The sequence below is a fragment of the Sorex fumeus genome, unplaced genomic scaffold (genome assembly GCF_029834395.1).
Source record: "Sorex fumeus unplaced genomic scaffold, SorFum_2.1 ptg000048l, whole genome shotgun sequence".
Classification (NCBI taxonomy): domain Eukaryota; kingdom Metazoa; phylum Chordata; class Mammalia; order Eulipotyphla; family Soricidae; genus Sorex; species Sorex fumeus.
Genome location: NW_026606105.1, coordinates 5903827 through 5927349, shown reverse-complemented (window position 1 = coordinate 5927349; position 23523 = coordinate 5903827). Strand labels below are relative to the sequence as shown.

The 23523-nt window shown below is 42.2% G+C and overlaps 2 protein-coding genes across 2 annotated transcripts in view; one reads left to right on the top strand and one right to left on the bottom strand.

The window, feature by feature from the left end:
* The window catches only part of MGAM (maltase-glucoamylase), a 271108-nt gene that overhangs the window by 105470 nt on the left and 142115 nt on the right, over window positions 1-23523 (top strand). The gene's annotated exons all lie outside the window — the stretch shown is intronic.
* Window positions 8555-8800, bottom strand: LOC130032515 (mitochondrial import receptor subunit TOM5 homolog). Its single transcript, XM_056124082.1, has one exon. The coding sequence runs from the start codon at window positions 8798-8800 to the stop codon at window positions 8555-8557; it is 246 nt and encodes an 81-aa protein (XP_055980057.1).

Here is a 23523-nt window from a genome sequence, read left to right as displayed (position 1 = left end):
TGATATGCAGTGTGAGTTAAGATAGGCTTATGAGTTGTTGGCTACTGTGTTTCTAGTGGCTGAGCTAAAATAGAGAAGTTTCCATCTAAGAAGGTAGCTTATGGTTCCTATGGCATATGTAGTGGGAAAATATTTCGCAGCCGCGTTAGCGGCCGCGGCTCCGGAAAGAGTCCCTGGCACTGGGCGAGGAGTTGGGAATGTCTCCTGTTTGGAATTGGAGCCGTTCAGCTTTGTTGCCCAGAGCTGGGCCTCTGTGCCCGTCCCACGCAGATCAGGGGTCGAAAACCGGCTTTCTAGGGGCTGGTTCTAGCTGCTCGTGCCCAGAGAGGGACCCAGGCCATTGGGGGCGGGCTGTACCTGTTGGAATTGGAGCCGTTCAGCTTTGTTGCCCAGAGCTGGGCCTCTGTGCCCGTCCCACGCAGATCAGGGGTTGAAAACCGGCTTTCTAGGGGCTGGTTCTAGCTGCGTGTGCACAGAGAGGGACCCAGGCCATTGGGGGCGGGCTGTACCTGTTGGAATTGGAGCCGAATTTGTTTACATCTGTGGGACATATATGTGAGACATCTAGTAAGTTAAATATGTGAATGCAAATCTCTGATTTAGAAAGACAAGCTGTGTTTTTCTAAGTGACGTAATGATACAAGGCGAGGCGGTCATTCAAGAAAAGTGAATCATGGTCATAGTTTGAAAGTATCAGGGGAAGTTAATGAAACAGACACACACAAGGAAAATGAAAAAGTAAATGAAACAGGCACACACAAAGAAAGGAATTACAACGAGAGGCATACGATCAAGATTAAATGATATCAAAGAATCCAAATGTGGAGAAAGTAAAGAAGGGAACAGCAGAGTCTGTTATTCACTAAGACATACTTGCTGTATTCAGCAGTTAAGTCCCTGATAATCTTTGCAAAAGCATATTCAGTAGAATACAATAAAAAACATATGTCATAAGCAAGTAATTTACAGGTAAGACATGTACAGTGACACATTTAAAAAATAGCCCGCCTCCCCCAGATGGAACCCCGGTGACCAGAAGCCTCTACAAGCACAGCTCGAGTTTGCGGGAACTAGGACTTTTTCTCAAATCTGCCGGGACTACAGATCCCAGGTAACCTCTGATTCCGGAAGTCACTCCCACAGCCCGCCCCCCAGCGCCATCTTTACAACATACAGCCAAAGAGAAGGACCACATGGAGGGCGAGAACCACAGATCCCGGAGGAAAAAAAAAAAGGTTCCAAAAAGGATCACCGGGAAGTCCCAGATGGGGTAGGTACTGCATCCCGCCTCCCCCAGATGGAACCCCGGTGACCAGAAGCCTCTACAAGCACAGCTCGAGTATGCGGGAACTAGGACTTTTTCTCAAATCTGCCGGGACTACAGCTCCCAGGTAACCTCTGATTCCGGAAGTCACACCCACAGCCCACCCCCCAGCGCCATCTTTACAACATACAGCCAAAGAGAAGGATCACACGGAGGGCGGGAACCACAGATCCCGGAGGGGGGGAAAAAAACAGGTTCCAAAAAGGATCACCGGGAAGTCCCAGATGGGGTAGGTACCGCATCCCGCTTCCCCCAGATGGAACCCCGGTGACCAGAAGCCTCTACAAGCACAGCTTGAGTATGCGGGAACTAGGACTTTTCCTCAAAACCGCGCGGCCACTTACGCGGCCCCGCGACATCTCTCTATATACAAAGTGATCAATGGGAAGTAAACCACCCAACATTTCTCCCTGAAAATCAGAGTTAAGTTTGGAGCACGGCCACAGCCCCAGAAACACAAGGACATAATGCAGAACCCAGCAGCTTGGAGCAGAAAAGTGAACGGACTATGCGTTAATCCAGGCCATCATGTCTGCCTGGAGGGAAAGGGTGTTGCCACATTCGCCCTCTCTTCTCTGGAAAGAAGGATGGCGGCTACATGGGAGCTATGTGGACAGCAGGTATGAGCCGGGGGTGTGGGGGCGACTAAAACCTCATGGGTCAGGGAGCGTTCTGGTCCATCCTTCACGCCCTACCGAGGCCACCAGTTGCCCCCCACGAGCGGCTCTCCAGCACGGCCACGACTCCAGAACACAGAAACCAATTTCCTAACTATATGACTTTCAGTAGAAATACTTCCAGGGTCAATAGGTAAAATAGCAGAAATCCAAAACCAACATTTAATTCTTGAACCCAGCTGTAGAAAGCAAATCACTTTGCAATGCTTTTTCAGCATGTCTGATTTGGGGGGGGGGGTAAACTCTAAATAATAGTGGTGAATCTTTTATTGAAACAGTGAATTTAATCAAAGCAGATAGACTGTTAACTAGAATTCATCTGCCTCACAGGGACTGGGAGGGGTGGGGGTGGGGTTTTATTGGGGTTCTTCATGGTAAAAAATAAGTATTGGTAAAGGGAAATGTGTTTGATATTTGCATGGCTGAGACCTAAACCTTAAAGCTTTGTAACCTTTTCCATAGTGATTCAATAAATAAATAAATAATAAATTTCAAAAAAAAAATAGCCATGAAAGTGAAGATAAATTATAATGGTGCCTGGAAAAGACAGAATCATTCATAGAGGTTTGGGATAACTTGGGGTATAACAAAGGGAAAGACTGAGTTGAGAGAGAGAGATTGATAAACGAGAAAGATAATTGATGGAATAATATTCTTGAGATGTTCAAAGTCTAGGAGATTTAGCAAATAGATATAAGGATTATGCTTGGACAAGAGGAGGAGAGACTTCCAGTGAGAAGAGATGGGAAAAGTTAAGAATTTTACTATATGTAGATAAATTCTATAGAAATTCTGGGGTTGGGAAGGAAGGAAATTAAAAATGAGCATCTCCAAGGTATTTATTTTGTCTGTGATGTTGGAGATGGTATTGACTGACAATCAGAGACCAAGACTTGAAAAGGAGACCTTTATTTGAAATTGTTTTGTGAAGACTAAGAGTTACTGGGAAGATTTTAAAACAATTTCCAGGCCCGGTCTCCTTGGGAGATCATAAAGCCACTGACATCTTCAAATATACATAAGCTCAGAAGGCACATGCTTGGACACTGGATTCTATTCCAGTCAAGGAGTAGATAAAGGAATGAAGAAAATGAGAGCAATAATAGATTGTGTCAGTGAGAGATATGAAGTAGGAGATAAGAGATTAAAAAGAGATAAAAGAGATCAGAAGTCTCAAGATGAACATTTGTCACTGTCACTGTCCTCCCGTTGTTCATCGATTTTGCTCAAGCGGGCCCAGTAACATTGTGAGACTTGTTGTTACTGTGTTTGGCATATCGAATACTTCACAGGTAGCTTTCCAGGCTTTGCCATGAAGGCGAGATACTCTTGGTAGCTTGCCAGGCTCTCCAAGAGGGATGGAGGAATCAAACTCTGGTCAACCAGGTTGGCCACGTGCAAGGCAAATGCCCTATGTGCTGTGCTATCGCTCCAGGAATAGAAAATAATGCAACAAGAGAACTAGAAGACAAAGGGTCTGAGAAGTAAATAGAAAGGAGGAGGTAAGGGCACAGATGTATAAGTTCTATTATTCTCTGTTCTCAGAAAAAACTGTTTAAAAATGTAGATCTATACATGATTTACAGCACTACTATGCATTACCAAATTTAAGTAGTTCTACATGCTGTGAACATACAAGAAGATGTTGAGTTTGAGTTCACTATTGAGTTCACTTTCATACCAGATCTTTAAAAGGATTTGTGAACACAAAAAAGTTAAATACCTCTGAGTCATTAATATTGAATTTAGAAGACAGTTCAGATTTTGCCACTTACCCTTTCTGTCACCCCTCTACTTTCAAAGTGGCACCAAAGGGCTATGTGAACATGTCAACCTTTGAAATGTTATAACTGAGGAGGTTAAGTTCCACTGTCACTCATTCATGGGCCACTCAAGTGCTCTGAGCTCAGGTCAATCCAGGAAATACTTGGGAGACCATACATGGATCAAACCTGGGCTGGTGGCATGCAAGGTAAGCGCCTACTGTATTCTTTCTCCAACTCCTTAGAAGGGGTTGTATAGAGAAAGAAAAAGGATAGGCTGAATATTAGTGGATTCCAGAATGAGCAATAAAATCCCCTTGTAGATTGGTTCCCTGAGGCATATTTCATCTGTCTATAAAATTAAATAAGGTAAGGTCAAAATGAGGAACTTGCCCTAATCTTTACGCCTTTGGACAGAGGGGAGAATATGACAAAGACAAATGTTCTCGTCTAGAAGTTTGCCATTATAATCTCTTTGGGCTGGTTTTAATGTCTTTGTCTCTACTTTTTGGTATATTTCTTCTCTCCATTTACATCTATTTATTGTCTGGCATATTTTTCCCTTTGTCAAACTCAATAAATTAAATACTCAAACCCCCACCCTACCCCCAGTGTTGTATGTGTAGACTGAAGCAAACTGGAAATCCACAATAGCTAGAAACCAGTATTCTCTGGGATATGTAAGGAGATAACATTAAGAATCAAGAGATCGTGTAATGGAGTTTCATTTTAACTGTGATGCCTATATATTCTTTCATATTGATGGGATCTTGGGTTTTTAATGCTTTTCCATGCCCATGTAGATGGTGAAGACACTAGTGAGTATTGGAAATTCTGATCATGTTTGTCCTAATTGTATTGTCCATGGATATCGTCTTGCTATATCTTGTGTTGGAGAATCCAGATAAAGAAAATGCTTGTGGCTGCTGGGTTAGAATTGGTAAACCAAGTCCCCTAGTATGTCAAAGCTCTAGTTATATTCTTCACTGTTCAGGATGCATTGCATTTAACTCAACTTTGCATTTAATATCTACTTCCACAATTCATTTAAACCCATCTCCAAAAGTATTCTTTATCTGTAACAAACTTTGAATGCTAGTGATATTCAGGGTCTCCAATTCCATATGAAACAATTTTAGGAAAATGCAAAACTATTATTCCCAGATGCCTTTCAGTGTAGAGCTATGCAATAATAGATACTTTGAGGAAGAAGAACACGTAATGTGACAGTATCCTAAATTATGTGAAAGGAAATTATGTTATAGGGATGGTGAGGGTTATGCAATATGACTTAAACATACATTAAAATTACACCACCACATTTAAAAAATTTTTTATTAATGAAACACCATGAGGTACAGTTGTAGACTTACAAATTTTTGTGCTTGAGTTTCAGTTATACAATGATCTAGTAACCCACCCCTCCACCAGTGCCCATTCTCCATCATTTACTTCACTTATCACTTAATCACTTAACTAACCATTAGTCGTTGATTTGCTCGAGCGGGCGCCAGTAACGTCTCCATTTGTCCTGTCATGTGCTAGTGTAGCCCAATGGCATCTGTTCGCTCCGGGAACATGAAGGGCCTCAAACCGATCGTTCATGATCTTGACGAAGAAGTCTGACCATCTGGAAGGTGGGCGGCCACGCGGTCTTTTGACATCCTGTGGAATCCAGTCAGTAACAGCTCTAGTCCAGCGGTCGTCTTTAAATCTCATTACGTGACAAGCCCATCTGATTTTCGACACCTTGGCAAAGGAGACAGCGTCCCTGATTCTTGATCGTCGACGGATGTCAGAACTCCGGATTCGTTCTCTCATTTGAGTGAAACGTGACATTCCAAGCATAGCTCTTTCTATTCTTCTTTGGGAGACCTGAATTTTGCGTAGGGCCCAGGTCTCTGAGGCATATGTTAATGCAGGAAGAACAGTGGAATCAAAGAGATGTGCCTGGAGCCGGAGGTTCTTCGTCCTCTTAGCTATTTCTTGAAGGCGTTCCAAGCTGCTCTCTTCCTCCTGCACAGCTCGGGTGCCAGGTCATTTGTCATGTTGACCTCTCAACCTAGGTACACATAGCTATTGCATTCGGAGATGGTCGTTCCATTGAGAGCAAATGGGGCGTCAGGAACAAGGCTGTTTCTCATAAACATTGTCTTCGTAAGATTCAGCTGTAGTCCTACCTTTCCACACTCATGGTCAAAGTCGGCCAGCATTTGTGCCGCTTGGCTGATGTTTGGTGTTATTAAAACAATGTCATCAGCAAAGCGGAGGTGGTGTAGTTGCCGACCATCTATCTTCACTCCCATTCCTTCCCATTCCAGTCGTCGCATGATGTTCTCAAGGGTGGCACTGAAGAGTTTCGGTGAAATGGTATCACCCTGCCGCACCCCTCTCTTGACATCAACGATCACTTCTTTGTAGAATGGTGAGATCCTGGTAGTGAATCCGCAATACAGCTCACGGAGGATCCTGATGTATTGGACTTGAATGCCCTGATTGGGTAGGGCTTCAATGACCGCTTCCGTCTCAACAGAATAAAAAGGTTTTCTTTTATTTATTTTTTAAAAAGATTTTGCTAAAAAACTTGTTATAAAGGAACAGACTGGCTCCGATGATGAAGATGAGTCAAGTGAACAGACCTTTATGTATTATGTGAATTACGGAGTATATGGATCATTTAATTGCATCCTCCATCATTTACATTTTTAAAAAATTTTTGTTAGTGAAACACCATGAGGTACAGTTGTAGATTTACAAATTTTTGTGCTTGGGTTTCAATTGTACAATGATCAAACACCCATCCCTCCACCAGTGCCCATTTTCCACCACCAAGGGGCCCAGTATCCCTCCAGCCCCCATCCCCCCATCCCACCCTGCCTCTGTGGCAGGGTATTCCCTTTTGTTCTCTCTCTCCTTTTAGGTGTTGTGGTTTGCAAAAGAGGTATTGAGTGGCAATCATGTTCGGTCTATAGTCTACTTTCAGCATGCTTCTCCCATCCTGGGTGGATCCTCCCAACACCCTTTATTTGGTTCTCCCTTCTCTATCTGAGCTCCTTTTCCCCTAGCATGTGTGGCTGGCCTCCAAGCCATGGAACAAAATTCCTGGTACTAATCTTGGCCACTTTTGGGTGTTAGTCTCCTATTTTGTTACTCTAATGTCCCTAGATGAATGCAATCTTTTTATGTCTGTCCCTCTCTTTCTGACTCATTTCGTTTAGCATGATACTTTCCATGTAGTACCACTTGTATGTAAATTTCATGACTTCATCTTTTCTAACGGCTACATAGTACTCCATTGTGTAGATGTACTAAAGTTTCTTCAACCAGTCATCTGTTCTCGGGCACTCGGGTTTTTTCCAGATTCTGGTTATTGCAAACAGTGCTGCAATGAACAAACAAGTACAGATGTCACTTTGACTATACTTTTTTTCCCTCTCTGAGATATATTCCCAGGAGTGGTATTGCTGGGTCAAATGGGAGCTCAATTTCTAATTTTTTTCTTAATTAATACATTTATTAAAAATATAGACTAATGGTCCTGTGCCTAAATGTCATTGTGGTTGTGTGCTGGCTTCCATAAAACAACTCACTGTAAGACATTCTTCAACACACAGCAGTGAAAATGGGACCAGAAATGACAAGACAGTGTCACCCCATACATAATTCCCTTATAACTGATACTTGCTAGAAAAGGGAATTTGCCATTATTTACCCTTACACCAACATTGACAGAGGCTGAATATCACCGGCATAAGGGCGTTCTAGGACCACAAAATATCTTTTTATATGTTCCAAATAGTTCCAGGACCAGCCACCACCATGCTGAGACCACTCTCCGCACACATGAAGGTACTGGCAGAGGGACAAAGCCACGCGGGTTCCGGGGCCGAGATCTCCAAGCCTACTCGGATTGGAGTCGAGCATCCTCCACCCAGATCCTCCAAATTCCAGTAGGCTGGGGTCACACCCACCACCTGGCCCCCTGGCGCCGTGTAATCCCATCAACGGCCAAGAGTCAGAGACTATAAAATCCAGCTCCCAGACGAGACCAGTGCAGTCTCCTGCCCCTGCGCCTGGCTGTTCCTCGCTGGGCTCCCTTGGAGGGGAGCGGGTTGAGCTTTCCTCTCCGCCCTGACCAGGGCACTGGCAGCCGAAGACTTCCAGGACCAGCCACCACCATGCTGAGATCACTCTCTGCACACATGAAGGTACTGGCAGAGGGACAAAGCCACGCGGGTTCTGGGGCCGAGATCTCCAAGCCTACTCAGATTGGAGTCGAGCATCCTCCACCCAGATCCTCCAAATTCCAGTAGGCGGGGGTCACACCCACCACCTGGCCCCCTGGCGCCGTGTAATCCCATCAACGGCTAAGACTCAGAGACTATAAATCCAGCTCCTGGAACCGCACAGCCACATTCGCGGCTGCGCGACATCTTATCAGGACATCTTTTTATGACATCTTATTATCTCATTCCTACTTTGGACAAACTTGCAGGCTATCGAATGTAGCCTGCCCACAGGGCAGAGTCTGGCAAACTCCCCGTGGCGTACCAAATATGCCAAATACCAGTAACAATGATGGATCTCATTCTCCTAAACAGCCTTGAATATAATCTCAGGGCTAGGATAAAAGAGACGTTACTGGGGCCTGCTTGAGGCAATCAACGAATAACAGGATGAATGAATGAATGAATGAAAATAGTTTTGTTTCAGCTATAAAGGTCAGTCACCAGAGTCAAACTTGTTTCTTAACAAGTAGAATTTTTAGGTCCATTCAATCAAAGAGTCTCCTACATCTTTCTGGGCCTACTCATTTGCAGACAGAAGGAGAAACTGTAATCAGGTTCTTCATATCGTGCATTCACATGTGATGACCAGCCTTCATATGTGTCCAGCTTCTTTAGGATAAAAGGAGTGACTCGTAGCAGAACCATGTAGATGAGGAAGTGCCGTACGGAGGAGATCCCATCCTCGTACATCTTCCGTTTCATCTCCTCGGGGTCCAGCTTTGGCACAAAGCCCTCGATATGGAACATCGCGGAGTGGCCTCCCGGGCTCTCAGCGTGGCCAAGCATGGCGCTCCAAGCTAGCCATTTCATGCCCGGTTAATTTCTAATTTTTTGAGAATCGTCCATACTATTTTCCAAAAGGGCTGAACTAGTCAGCATTCCCACCAGCAGTGAAGGAGGGTCCCTTTCTCACCACATCCGTGCCAGCACTGGTTGCTTTTGTTCTTATGGATTAAAGACCTTAATGTCAGACCGGAATCCATAAGGTACATTGAAGACAAAGTTGGCAAAACCCTCCATGACATTGAAGCTAATGGTATCTTTAAAGATGTCATGCCACTGGCCAAGCAAGTGAAAACAGATAGACAAATGGGACTATCTTAAACTAAGAAGCTTCTGCACCTCAAAAGAAACAGTGACCAAAATACAAAGACAGTCTACAGAATGGGAAAGGATATTCACCCAATATCCATCCAACAAGGGTTGATATCAAGAATATACAAAGTACTCGTTGAACTCCACAAGAAGAAAACATCCAACCCCATCAAAAATGGAGCGACGAAATGAACAGAAACTTTCTCAAAGAAGAAATCCGAAATGCAAAAAAGCACATGAAAAAATGCTCTACATCATTAATAATCAGGGAGATGCAGACCAAAACAACAATGGTTTGGAAATTTTTTTAATTGTTTTCTCCAACTTGCTTCTCCTGATTATTAACTAAAATCCCTTTCTATTAGGTATTTCCTTAGCTCAAATGCTTGGTAGTGGCTAACTCTCATCTTTGCATTTACTGATCTATGACAGCCTGCTCTATTTACCTTGGCTCACACTTAGTATTTGAGAGCAAAGGAGAGCAGTGATAGAGAGAAGATGGGAACTTAACTGAGGATACAGGGCTGAGAACAGTTAATTCATATTAGAATATCATACCTTCTGGCTTTCAGCATCTCTCCTCACCCTCTTCACCTTGAGCAAGTACCTCAGGATGCCCACTAGTCAGTATGTTTAAATGACAGGCTTCCTCTATTTTTTGAAAGCAGAAGTTTCCTATGAATCCTCCTATAAGATGCAACAAGCTAAAGTGAAGAAAAAGTTACTATTTATTATATAAAAATAAATTTTTATCAAAATAACCTATCAGATCATTTCAATTGCACATGAAGTCTAAGGTAACACTAAAATATAGTAAAAAGTAGATATCAAAATACATAGCTTACAAAAGCCAATTCTTGGGAAGGAATAATTTTGATTCACTCACGTCTCTGTGTTTTCAAAAGTCCGTTGGCACTCTATCTCTCTTTCCGCCTGCGTTAGGTGGTCTCACGCCGCTTCCCCCACCCCAGGGAGGTTGATGACGATGGGCAGACGAAGGAAGGAATGAGGGCCAGGCTAGTCAGTATCAATTGTAGCTTATTCCAATCTTCACTCTCACCTCTGACTGCCCTCTGGAGCCTGAGCCCGCGCCTCAGCCTGAGCCTCTGCCTGAGCCTCGGTCTCTGTTCTCTAGAGCCCAAGCCCCCACTTATAGTCTTAGTTTATATAGCAAGCACATAGGGCAGTGACACAGAGGTGGGTTGAACGTCAGCAAATCAACAAAGAGAGATAAGACCACTCCTCAAGGAGTTAACTCAAGGATAAAATCTCATCTAAAGAGATTATTCCAGATTACTAGGAGATCTGCTCAAGGGTGGGATCCCAACAAGGGTGTGTTCTTTCCTCAGCTAGTAATCTACATAAATAGTTGTAGTAAATCTAACTTCCAATATTTCTAGCAATGTCATTCTGTATGAGTTCATTCATTCATTCATCATCCTGTTATTCGTCGATTGCCTTGAGCAGGCCCCAGTAACGTCTCTTTCATCCTAGCCCGGAGATTATATTCAAGGCTCTTTAGGAGAATGAGACCCATCATTGTTACTGGTATTTGGCATATTTAGTATGCCACGGGGAGTTTGCCAGACTCTGCCCTGTGGGCAGGCTACAATGTATGAGTACAGCAAGAGATATAAATTTACAGTTTGGTTCTTCCTGAGGACATCTCACTATATATTCCACAGTCCTCAGGCCAGGTTAGTCTTCCTAGCCCCGGCAGGGTCCTAGTCTCATCTTTACTTACTTTTGGATCATGACAGCATTTGTTCATGATCATGCCCTCAACTTATAGTTGAGTATTGTGGCGCTTTGGCCTGGCCCATTTCGATGCTAGGGTAGCTCACAGCTTGTCCTGGGTCCATTAAATCCCTCATTGGGACCCTGCTTTGGGGGTGCTAGGAACTAAGGGCAACTGAGTCAAGAAAGAAGATGCCCAGGAGTAAATGTTATTTGGAGTCAATCAACTCCCAAGTTACAAAGCATAATATTAACTGTCTTCCTGTGTCCATACAGAAAGGACATTGCTTTAAGGTAAACTATGCAAAAGACATAACTTAAAATACAAGTCCAGTGTCCTTAGAAGGATCTTATCTTACAAGCTAGCAGAATCTTATTAGGGAGAAAAGGTGATTCATTGGCTTGGGAGGAGAGCACAGAGAAGACTTTACAGATAAACAGAGGAATGGGAGTGACTAGGGAGTACTGTGATGGGTGTAACCCGATAAACCTAAGCTCCCTGTGGCAAGGGAGAAAGGACAAACCAATGTTATCCTACACATGTCCTCTACAAAATTTTACTGAGTCCAATACTTGCTTTTTTATCTTTAGATATAACATTAATATAATCTTTTGGCTTCTTTTGATATGTGAAAACAGGTACTCATGTGTTCATGTGGGTCTTGCATAAAAGCACTGTGTTTGGACACAGATTTTGTGAAGTGGAAGAATCTTGTAGCCGTAATGACATCATGCATTAGTGAATGTACCTACTAGTTTCCTATTTAATCATCCAGAACAGTGCAACAGAATCTTCATTTCTCTACACAGTCATGACGTAGAACAATTCTTTTTCTATTGTTGTGCTTTAGACATCATATTTCCCCCTAGAATTGATATTGTTTATATTCTATGTTCAATGACTGGCAGAACATTTTTATCTGCCATATTGCTTTATATTTTGCTTCATCACAGTTCACTTATAATTTTTCTGTTATGTGACTTTATATGGATGTCTCCCTTCTTGAACAGTAGAACGGTCCTGCTGGTTTTCCATTGGGGTGGAACCTTGCATTCAGATAGGTAGCGAGTGAAGAGCCCAGTCAGTGTATTGATGAGTACTGACGGCAGGTTCTTCAGGTGTTCAGGTCTGAACTTGTCTGGGCCGGGTGCTGTTTGTTTCTTTACCGACGAAATGGCGTGTCGGATTTCGGAAGGGAGAACGTTGGGAACGACATATCCATCCTGTGGAATTTGGTATGTCGGCAAGTGGACATGGCTATCAAAGAGATTTGAGTAGAAGTCATGGATAATCTTCTCTATTGCCGTTCTGGAGGATGTGATGGATCCATCAGGACGTCAGAGGGCAGTCATCTTGGTCTTGTAGTTGGCGAAGGACAGGCGGGCGTTACGAATACTTTTCCGGCTTCTGCCGCATCTACCAGTACTTCTGCTCTTCTCTCTTTGAGGTCTTCCTTGATCGCATCACTGCACTGCTTTGCGAGCTCGGACGTTAGCTTGCGGTTGCCTGAGGCATGCGCCAAACCACGCTGGCGAATTAGCTCAAGAGTTTTCGAAGATAGGCGATTTTTTGTGGCTATCTCTCTCTTGGCGTTCCTCGCACATTCATGGAGGTGCTGAACCAGTCGATCGTATTCCTCGTCAATGTTGTCAACAATGGCATCTTCCCATGTTGCCGCAATAGTACCAAAGAGTTCCCAGTTGGTGGTCATTCTGGGAGTTCTCTTTTTGAAATTTGCAGCCCTTTCTCCCCGCTCTGTGAAGTAGAATTTTGCACGAAGGAGACGGTGGTCCGATCCCGTTCGAAATTTTGGGACAACAGCACATCAGTCAGGCAAAACTGTCGATTGAATATGATGTGGTCTATTTCGTTGTGGAATTGTCCACCGGGAGACTCCCATGTCCATCATTTAGATTCTGCCTTCTGGAACTGTGAGTTACCATGAATGGTCTTGGTCGACATGATGAACTCAGACAGTCTCTCACCCTGTTCGTTCCATTCTAGGCCATGGGTCCCGATGTGAAGTTCTTCAGCTGATCTTCTCGGTCCTATCTTGGCATTAAAATCACCCACGATGATCTTGTAGAAGGTGTGGTCTTCTTTATAGAACTTCTCTAGCTCCATGTAGAACTTCTCGATTTCTCTTTCCTCATGATATGTTGGTGCGTAGACAACGAAGATAGAAACTGCAGGCAGTGAGTCACATCTGTTCAAATGTAAACGTCCGATTCGGGTTGTTAGGCATTCGAATGAAACAATGCTCTTGGCCAAGTTTGTGTTGACAAGGACACCGACGCCTCCAACACCTCTTTTATCGCATGTTCCGAGGAACAATTCTTCTCCAGTGTCGAAAACGGCATGGTGAGATTCGTGCCTTCTTGTCTCGGTCAGACCAATGATGTCGTACTTGATCATTCGCGCTTGTACCATCAGGTCCTCGATGGATGCATCTGATGCTAGCATACGTGCATTGAAAGTACAGACGATCATTTTTGTCGTCCTTCGTTGTGGCAGCCTACGTCGGCCTTGAGATTTTGTCGGCCTCTCCTTTCTCATCCTTCTCAGTGCTGCCATGTCGGTGAAGCCTTCAGGGTCAGGTCAATGAAACCAGTTGTAGTTACTGGTTTTGGCATATCGAATACACAGCGGATAGCTTGCCAGGCTCTTCCGTGCGGGCGGAATACTCTCGGTAGCTTGCCAGTCTTTCCTAGAGGGATAGAGGCTTTTGGGGCGACCTCTAATCACCCTTGTAGGTGTTACCATATTTGAACCCTATCAAATATGGTACTACAATTCCGGCAGATGGGTTTTTAGTGTCTTATGATGTGTTGCGCGGCCGCAAGCGGCGCGGGTCCAGAAAGCATCCTGGAGTGTGGCGATGGCTGGGTAGTAGAAGTAGTGTTGACATTGGCAACTATCGCCCGATCTGCCTATTGTCTGTCATCTACAAGTTGTTCACTCGAGTCATCCTAAATAGGATTGGCAGAACACTAGATGAAGGACAACCATGCGAGCAAGCCGGGTTCTGCAAAGGATTCAGCACCATCGACCATATCCACACAATAACCAAGCTCATTGAGGTTTCTCGGGAGTTCAAGATGCCACTCTGTTTAACGTTCATTGATTTAAAGAAGGCCTTTGATTCTGTTGAGACGGAAGCGGTCATGGAAGCCCTAGCCAATCAGGGCATTCAAGCCCAAAACATCAGGATCCTCCGTGAGCTGTATTGCTGATTCACTACCAGGATCTCACCATTCTACAAAGAAGTGATCGTTGATGTCAAGAGAGGGGTGTGGCAGGGTGATACCATTTCACCGAAACTCTTCAGTGCCACCCTCGAGAACATCATGCGACGACTGGAATGGGAAGGAATGGGAGTGAAGATAGATGGTCGGCAACTACACCACCTCCGCTTTGCTGATGACATTGTTTTAATAACACCAAACATCAGCCAAGCGGCACAAATGCTGGCCGACTTTGACCATGAGTGTGGAAAGGTAGGACTGTAGCTGAATCTTACGAAGACAATGTTTATGAGAAACAGCCTTGTTCCTGACGCCCCATTTGCTCTCAATGGAACGACCATCTCCGAATGCAACAGCTATGTGTACCTAGGTTGAGAGGTCAACATGACAAATGACCTGGGAACCGAGCTGCACAGGAGGAAGAGAGCAGCTTGGAACACCTACAAAAACATCGAAGAAATAGCTAAGAGGATGAAGAACCTCCGGCTCCGGGCATATCTCTTTGATTCCACTGTTCTTCCTGCATTAACATATGTCTCAGAGACCTGGACCCTACGCAAACAAGATGAGAATGCTATTCAGGTCTCCCAAAGAAGAATAGAAAGAGCTATGCTTGGAATATCACATTTCACTCAAATGAGAGAAAAGAATCCGGAGTTCTGACATTCGTCGATGATCAAGAATTATGGACGCTGTCTCATTTGCCAAGGTGTTGAAAATCAAATGGGCTGGTCACGTAATGAGATTTAAAGACGACCGCTGGACTAGAGCTGTTACCGACTGGATTCCACGGAATGTCAAAAGACCGCATGGCCGCCCACCTTCCAGATGGTCAGACTTCTTCGTCAAGATTATGAACGATCGGTTTGAGGCCCTTCATGTTCCCGGAGCGAACAGATGCCATTGGGGTACACTAGCACGCGACAGGGACAAATGGAGACGTTACTGGCGCCCGCTCGAGCCAATCGACAACTAACGGGAAGTTTAGTGATTTAGTGATTAGTGATTAGTGACTTTATATAAATTTAGTGAAGTGGAGAAGTGGATGCCTGTGTTTATTTAAATGTTTTGATATAATTTATCATTTGTATTATTTAATGTAAGAAAGCTCTCAGAGATGACGGAGGTTTCTAGGGTGGCCTCTAATCATCTGTTAATCCCGGTAAACTACTGAGGGTACCCAGCCCACATGGCAGAGTCTGGCAAGCTACTCATGGTGTATTTGATATGCCAAAAATCGTAACAAAAATGACCTCATTCTCCTGACCCTGGAAGAGCCCCCAATACAGCAGCATTAAGAAGGATGAGCAAGGAGAGGCTATAAAATCTCAGGGCTGAACTAGGCTGCCAAAACGAAGAAGGACTAAAATGACTGTCTAAAATTTCAACGCACGTATGCTGGCATTGGAAGCATCCAACGAGGATACAATGGTGCAAGCACAGAAGATCAAGTATGATGCCATCAGTCTGATGGAGACGAGAATGCATCGATCACATCACACCATTTTCAACCCTGGAGAACTGATCCTTGGAACATGCGAAAGTAGAGGCATCGGTGGTGTCAGTGTCCTCGTCAACACAAACTTGGCCATGAGCATTAATTTGTTCGAATGCCTAACAACCCAAATCAGACACTTACATTTAAATAGATGTAGCTCATTGCTGGCAGTTTCTATCTTTGTCGTCTATGCACCATCATCCAACTACCACAAAGAAGAAATTGAGAAGTTCTACATGGAGCTGGAGAAGTTCTGTAAAGAAGACCACACCTTCTACAAGGTCATTGTGGGTGATTTTAGTGCCAAGATAGGACCGAGAAGGATGCCTGAAGAACTTCACATCAGGACCCATGACCTAGAATGGAACAAACAAGGTGAGAGACTGAGTTCATCATGTCGACCAAGATCATCCATGGTAACTCACATTTCCAGAAGGCTGAATCTAAACGTTGGACATGGGAGTCTCCTAGTGGACAGTTCCATAACAAAATTGACCACATCATATTCAATTGGCGGTTTGGCCTGACTAATGTTGCTGTTGTTCCAAAATTCCAAACGTTGATTTATTTAGTAAATTTATGAAAATAAACTACATAAAAGGGATTGTGATACGTACTTTTGATGCAAAATACAGATCTGAAGAAAACTTTAGATAGTTGAATTCTAAATACCCTATTTACAGATGAAACAAATTCAGTAATTTTTTTGCAGCGAAATGATTTAAGAGTACACATAAAGACATAGAAAGAGTCCTGGATGCCATTGCATTTGTAATTGATTAAATAATATGAAAATCCCATTATTATTATAATTGAAAACACTTTATATTAAAATTCCATTAGTAAGATGTTTGATTGTAACCTCCCTACTATGGGAACAGTAATATTAGAGGCAAGGACCCTTCAAATATTCTCTGGGATCTTCTCAAAATGTCGGCTTGAGCAAATTGTAGACTTGTGGTTTATATACATTTCAGTATTTCTTCACCAATCCCCCTTGTATTTATTCCTTGATCTTGGCATATAACACTCTCAGAAATTATATTTGACATTGATTGATGTTCAGAAAGTTCTGTGAGAATGGGAACTCTATGAGCTTCAGACCATTGTATTTTAAGTACCAGCATCAGACTTTGCTATACCATGAACACTTAAAAATAATTCTCAATAAATGAATGCTATTTTTCCGTCCTAAAGGACACTATGATCAAAGCATTTTATGTAAATTATTTTTATGATGTCACTGCTGTTGGGAGTTTATTTAGAACTTAGTAAAGAAAAGTAGGGGTTGTAGAAATTTGCAAAGACATTCCCTTTGGTTCTAACATTTTAAGTCTTGGATTTATAGCAAATGAAATAGTTAGAATTCTTTTAGTGTTGGGCATGGGGCTATACCTAAAAGTTATTCCAAGTGCTTTGGCACATATTTATCCTTTCAGGTTGTTGAAAGACCATTCATGTCCTCCTACTGGAATCTTAGGATCCAGCTGAGTCGAAGGGATTATGGTGGCATTGAAGGGTTGGAAAAGGTTATTAACAGAACTCAAGAAGCTACGATTCCATATGTAAGTTGGGAATTATGCAAAAGACATCACTTTCCATCTTATTTTTCCTAATATAATTTACTAGAAAAGTAGGTTGTAAACTTCTATAATTAAATGATGGATGGACAGATACCTACTGTAAGAAATATGTATATTAAATTTCCTATGACACTATGACACTATGAAAAGAACACACTTTTCATTCATATGGAAATCAGTTTCATTTTAGCTTTAACTCTTTCAACACTAAGCAAGATGGGCCTATTAATGTCTCTGAACCTTAGTTTCTTCCTTTATAAAATGTAAAGTTTCCTTTGGCTGACCAATAGCATAATGCTTTGTGTTCTGCAAAGTAAAACATGTAATGCAGTGGATGTCTCCATTAAAACTAGATAAAATCTTATAAGAGAAAGAAACAAGAAAGAGAGAAACACCTAAAGTAATATAGTTAATAATAACTGATAATTATAACAATGATAACTTATAATAAATAAGTCTTTAAAATGACCCTCGTATACCTATTTCAGATTGGGAGGGATACTGGGATCCATGGTGGTGGGAAATGGGCACTGGTGGAGGGATGGGTATTTGATCATTGTAAAATTGAAACCCAAGCACAAAATTTGTAAGTGTACAACTGTGACTCATGGTGTCTCACTCATAAAATTTTTTTAAAAAGTTCTGCAGTTCCAAAGTATTTATGATTTACAATGTCCACTAATAAATTAAATAAGATGGTTATCAAGTATATAACATTTGATTAGTTCCCTTAAGATATGCATGACATGTGGTTAATGATGTATTTTGATCTTGTTCTTTGGAACTATGGTGCAAATAGATAATTGGTTAGTATTCGAAGGATAATTGATTGTATGAAGAAAAACATCTTAGACCTGATATCAGGACTTTTATAATCTTTCCCAGAGTAGCAATGAGGGAGGGCAGGGAAGTTATTCATTTCTGTGAGAATACATACCATCTTTTTATTAGTGAGACATATGAGGTACAGTTGTAGACTTACAAATTTTTGTGCTTGGGTTTCAATTACACAATGATCAAACGCCCATCCGTCCACCAGTGCCCACTTCCCACCACCACAGATCCCAGCATCCCTCCCACCCCCCATCCCCCTCAGCCCACCCTGCCTCTGTGGCAGGGCATTCTCTTTTGTTCTCTCTTATTGGGTGTTGTGGCTTGCAAAAGAGGCAATGGGTGACAATAATGTTTGGTCTATAGTCCACTTTTAGCATGCTTCTCCCATCCTGGGAGGATCCTCCCAACACCTTTATTTGGTGTTCCCTTCTCTATCTGAGCTCCCTTTTCCCCTAGCATGTGTGGTTGGCCTCCAAGCCATGGAGTAAAATTCCTGGTATTAATCTAGGCCATTCTTGATTGTTAGTCTCCTATTTTGTTACTTTATGTTCCCCAGATGAATGCAATCTTTCTATGTCTATCCCTTTTTTTCTGAGTCATTTCGTTTAACACGATACTTTCCATGTAGTACCACTTATACATAAATTTCATGATTTTGTCTTTTCCAACAGCTACACAGTACTCCATTGTGTAGATGTACCAAAGTTTCTTTAACCAGTTGTCTGTTCTCGAGCACTCAGGTTTTTCCCAGATTCTGGCTATTGTAAAGAGTGCTGCAATGAACAAACAATTGTAGATGTCACTTCGACTATACTTTTTTGCCTCTCTGGGATAAATTCCCAGGAGTGGTATTGCTGGGTCAAATGGGAGCTCAATTTCTAATTTTTTGAGAATCGTCCATACTGTTTTCCAAAAGGGCTGAACCAGTTGGCATTCCCACCAACAGTGAAGGAGGGTCCCTTTCTTGCCACATCCGCGCCAGCACTGGTTGCTTTTGTTCTTGTGGATATGGGACAGTCTCTGTGGTGTGAAATGATATCTCAGTATGGTTTTGATCTGCATCTCCCTGATGATTAATGATGTGGAGCATTTTCTCATGTGCCTTTTAGCCATTCGGATTTCTTCTTTGTGAAAGTTTCTATTTATTTCATCTCCCCATTTTTTGATGGGGTTGGATGTTTTCTTTTTGTGGAGTTCAACCAGTACTTTGTATATCCTTGATATCAACCCTTTGTCGGATGTGTATTTGACAAATATCCTTTCCCATTCTGTAGACTGTCTTTGTATTTTGGTCAATGTTTCTTTGGAGGTGCATAAACTTCTTAGTTTAAGATAGTCCCATTTGTCTATCTCTGTTTTCACTTGCTTGGCCAGTGGCATGACATCTTTGAAGATACCATTAGCTTTGATGTCATGGAGAGTTTTGCCAACTTTGTCTTCAATATACCTTATGGATTCCGGTCTGATGTTGAGGTCTTTAATCCACTTTGATCTTACTTTTGTACATGGAGTTAGGCAAAGATCTGAGCCCACTTTTTTGCATGTAGCCGCTCAGTTTTGCCAGCACAATTTGTTAAAGAGGATTTCCCTGCTCCACTTCAATTTTCTTACCCCCTTATCGAAGATTAGATGCTCGTATGCTTGGGGAGAGATGTCAGTATATTCAACCCTGTTCCATTGGTCTACAGCTCTGCCTTTGTTCCAGTGCCATGCTGTTTTAATTATTACAGCTTTGTAGTAGAGCTTGAAGTTAGGCAGGTTTACTCCTCCCGTTTTCTTTTTCCCAAGAATTGCTTTAGCTATTCTTGGGGGCTTATTTTTCCATATAAATTTCAGGATTGTTTGCTCCACTTCTTTGAAGAATGTCATGGGTATCCTAATAGGGATCGCATTAAATTTATACAGTGCTTTGGAAAGTATTGCCATTTTGACAATATTAATTCTCCCAATCCATGAACAGGGGATATATTTCCATTTTCTCGGATCCTCTTTTATTTCCTGAAGTAGCGTTTTGTAGTTTTTTTTGTACAGAGCCTTTACTTCCTTAGTTAAGCTGATTCCTAGGTACTTGATTTTCTGGGGCACAATTGGAAACAGGATTGTTTTCTTCATGTCACTTTCTTCTCTTTCACTATTTGCATATAGGAAAGCCATGGACTTTTGGGTATTGATTTTATAGCCTGCAACATTACTATACAAGTCTATCATTTCTAGGAGTTTCTTGGTAGAGGTTTTAGGGTTCTCTAAGTATAGTATCATATCGTCTGCGAATAGTGAGAGCTTTATTTCTTCCTTTTCTACCTGGATGCCCTTAATATCTTTTTCTTGCCTAATCGCTATTGCATGTACTTCCAGTACTATATTGAACAGCAGTGGAGAGAGTGGACATCCTTGTCTCGTCCCTGATCTTAGGGGGAAGGCTCTAAGTTTTTCCCCATTGAGGATGATGCTTGCTGTAGGCTTGTGGTAGATGGCTTTAACTATATTGAGGAAAGTTCCCTCTATTCCCATTTTGGCTAGGGTTTTCATCATGAACGGGTGCTGGATCTTGTCAAATGATTTCTCTGTATCTATTGATATGATCATATGATTTTTATCTTTTCTTTTGTTGATATAATGGATTATGTTGATTGATTTCCGAGTGTTAAACCAGTCTTGCATGCCAGGGATGAAGCCTACTTGGTCAAGGTGTATAATCTTTTTGATGAGTAGTTGAATTCTATTTGCTAGTATTTTGTTGAGAATATTCGCGTTCGTGTTCATCAGGGATATCGGCCTGTAGTTTTCTTTTCTCGTGGTGTCTGTTTCCTTTTGGTGTTAGAGAGATATGGGCTTCATAGAAACTGTTTGGGAGAGTATCCGTTTTTTTCAATTTACTGGAAAAGCTTGAGAAGGACTGGCAGTAGGTCCTCTTTAAATATTTGGAGAAATTTGCTAGTGAATCCATATGGATCTGGGCTTTTGTTTTTGGGAAGACTTTTGATTGCAGTTTTAATTTCGTTGATGTTAATTGGTCTATTCAGATACTCTAGATTCTCTTGATTCAGCTTTCGGAGATTATAGGAGTCCAGGAATTTATCCATTTCTTCTAGGTTCTCTTGTTTCGTGGCATACAGACTTTCAAAGTAGTCTCTGATGGTCTTTTGGATTTGTTTGGTTTCTGTTGTGATATCCCCCTTCTCATTTCTGATTCGGTTTATTAGGGTTCTCTCTCTCTGTTTCTTTGTGAGTGTTGTTAGTGGCTTATCTATCTTATTTATTTTCTCAAAGAACCAGCTCTTGGTTTCATTGATCTTTCGGATTGTTTCTTTGGTTTCCATGTCATTGATTTCTGCTCTAAGTTTTATGATCTCTTTCCTTCTGCCTGATTTAGGCTCTTTCTGTTGATCCTTTTCTAATATCTTGAGCTGTGAGGTCAACTTGTTTCTGTGGATCGTTTCTACAGACCTAAGATATGCTTGCAGAGCTATAAATTTTCCCCTTAATACGGCTTTCACTGGATCCCATAGGTTCTGGTATCTCGTGTCTTCATTCTCATTTGTTTCCAGGTATTCTTTGATTTCGTCCTTGACTTCATTCCTGACCCACTCGTTGTTCAGCATTGAGTTGTTTAATTTCCAGGTGTTTGATTTGGTTCTCCGTGTCTCTGTGTGATTCTCTTCTATCCTCAGTGCATCATGGTCTGAAAAGATGGTCGATACTATTTCTATCTTCCTGATTCTTTTGAGGTATGTTTTGTGGCCTAGCACAGGATCTATTTTGGAAAATGTTCCGTGCGCACTGGAGAAGAATGTGTATTCTTTTTTTGGGGGGGGGGGGCGTGTAAAGCCCTGTATAGGTCTATAAGCCCTTTCTCTTCTATTTTTTCTTTCAAAACCAACGATTCCATGTTGGGTTTTGTTCTCGTTGATCTATCCAGAGGTGATAAGGCGATGTTGAAGTCTCCAAGTACTATTGTGTTGCTAGAAATGTCCTCCTTAAAATCTGTTAGCAGTTGTTTTAAATATTTAGCTGTTCTCTCATTAGGTGCGTATACATTTAAGAGTGCAATTTCTTCCTGTTGTACGTATGCTTTGATGAAGAGAAAATAGCCTTCACTTTCCCTTCTAGTTTTTTTCAAGGTGAAATTAATGTTGTCAGATACTAGTATGGCCACCCCAGCTTTTTTGCAGGAGCTGTTTGCTTGCAAGATTGTTTTCCATCCTTTGACTTTGAGTCTGTGTTTGCTCTGAGTGTTGAGATGAGTTTCTTGTAGGCAGCAGAATGTTGGGTTCTGTCTCTGTATCCATTTTGCCACTCTGTGTCTCTTAAATGGTGAATTTAGACCGTTGACATTGAGAGAGAGAGTATGGTTATGGGGTTTTGTGTCATCTTTCTGTGCGGGTGTGTTGTGGTTGTAGGGTTTGTCTTTTCTTATAGTAGCCCCTTTAGCCCTTGTTTTTAGGTTTGGTTTTGAGTCTATGAAGTTCCTGAGCTGCTGTTTATCAAGAAAATAGTGTAGCGTTACTTCGATTTTGAGGGAGAGTTTAGCCGGATAGGGTATTCTTGGTGAAGTATTCATTTCAGTACATTTTTTGAGTTTTTTATATCTTGCCACTGCCTTCGGGCTTGTAGGGTTTCCTCTGATAGGTCTGCTGTGAATCTAAGGGGTGCTCCTTTGTATGTGATTTCCTTCTTTGCCCTTGCTGCTTGCAGTATTGTGTCTCTATTGGCAGCATCAATCATTCTAACTATAATATGTCTTGGAGTGTTTTTGTTAGGATCTCTTTTAGCTGGCACCCTTCGGGCTTCTTGAATCTGAATGGCGGCATTGTGGAGTTCTGGGAATTTTTCGGTGATGATTTGTTTAACCATAGTTTTTTCATTGGGATTGTTTCCCTGAGTTTCTGGTAATACAATGATTCTAATGTTGTTTCTTTTGGAATCGTCTCTCAGGATTCTGATTCTCTGTAGAGCTATTTTGAGGTCCTTTGCCACTGTTAGTTGTTGCCTGTTGGCTTGTTGCAGCTGATCTTCTAGCTCACTGATTCTTTCCTCTGCTGTGGTCACTCTATTTTTGAGGGCACAGACTGAGTTTTTTATTTCATCTATGCAATCTTTGATTCGTGCCATTTCTGTGTGGAGCTTTCCAATTTCTTCCCTCATTTCTTCTGTATTTTGTCGATTGTGTGATCGATTGTTTCTTTCATGTCCTGTTTCAATTTAGTGGATATCTGTCTGACTGTTTCATTGAGTTGATTGAACATCTTGATGACTTCATATCTGAATTCTTTTTCAGAGATGTCCCTTAGGTGGCTAGCACTTACTGAGGCTTCTGAACTCATTTCATCGTCCGTCCCTGTGGCGGGGATTTGCGTTGTTTCTTCATGTTTCTTCATGTTGGTGTGTGGGTGTAGGGAGTAAATTTCTTGGTGTGTGTAAACTACCTGCGGGTGCCTAAGCAGCCACCCGCTGAAAATTAGGCCACGCCCACTTGT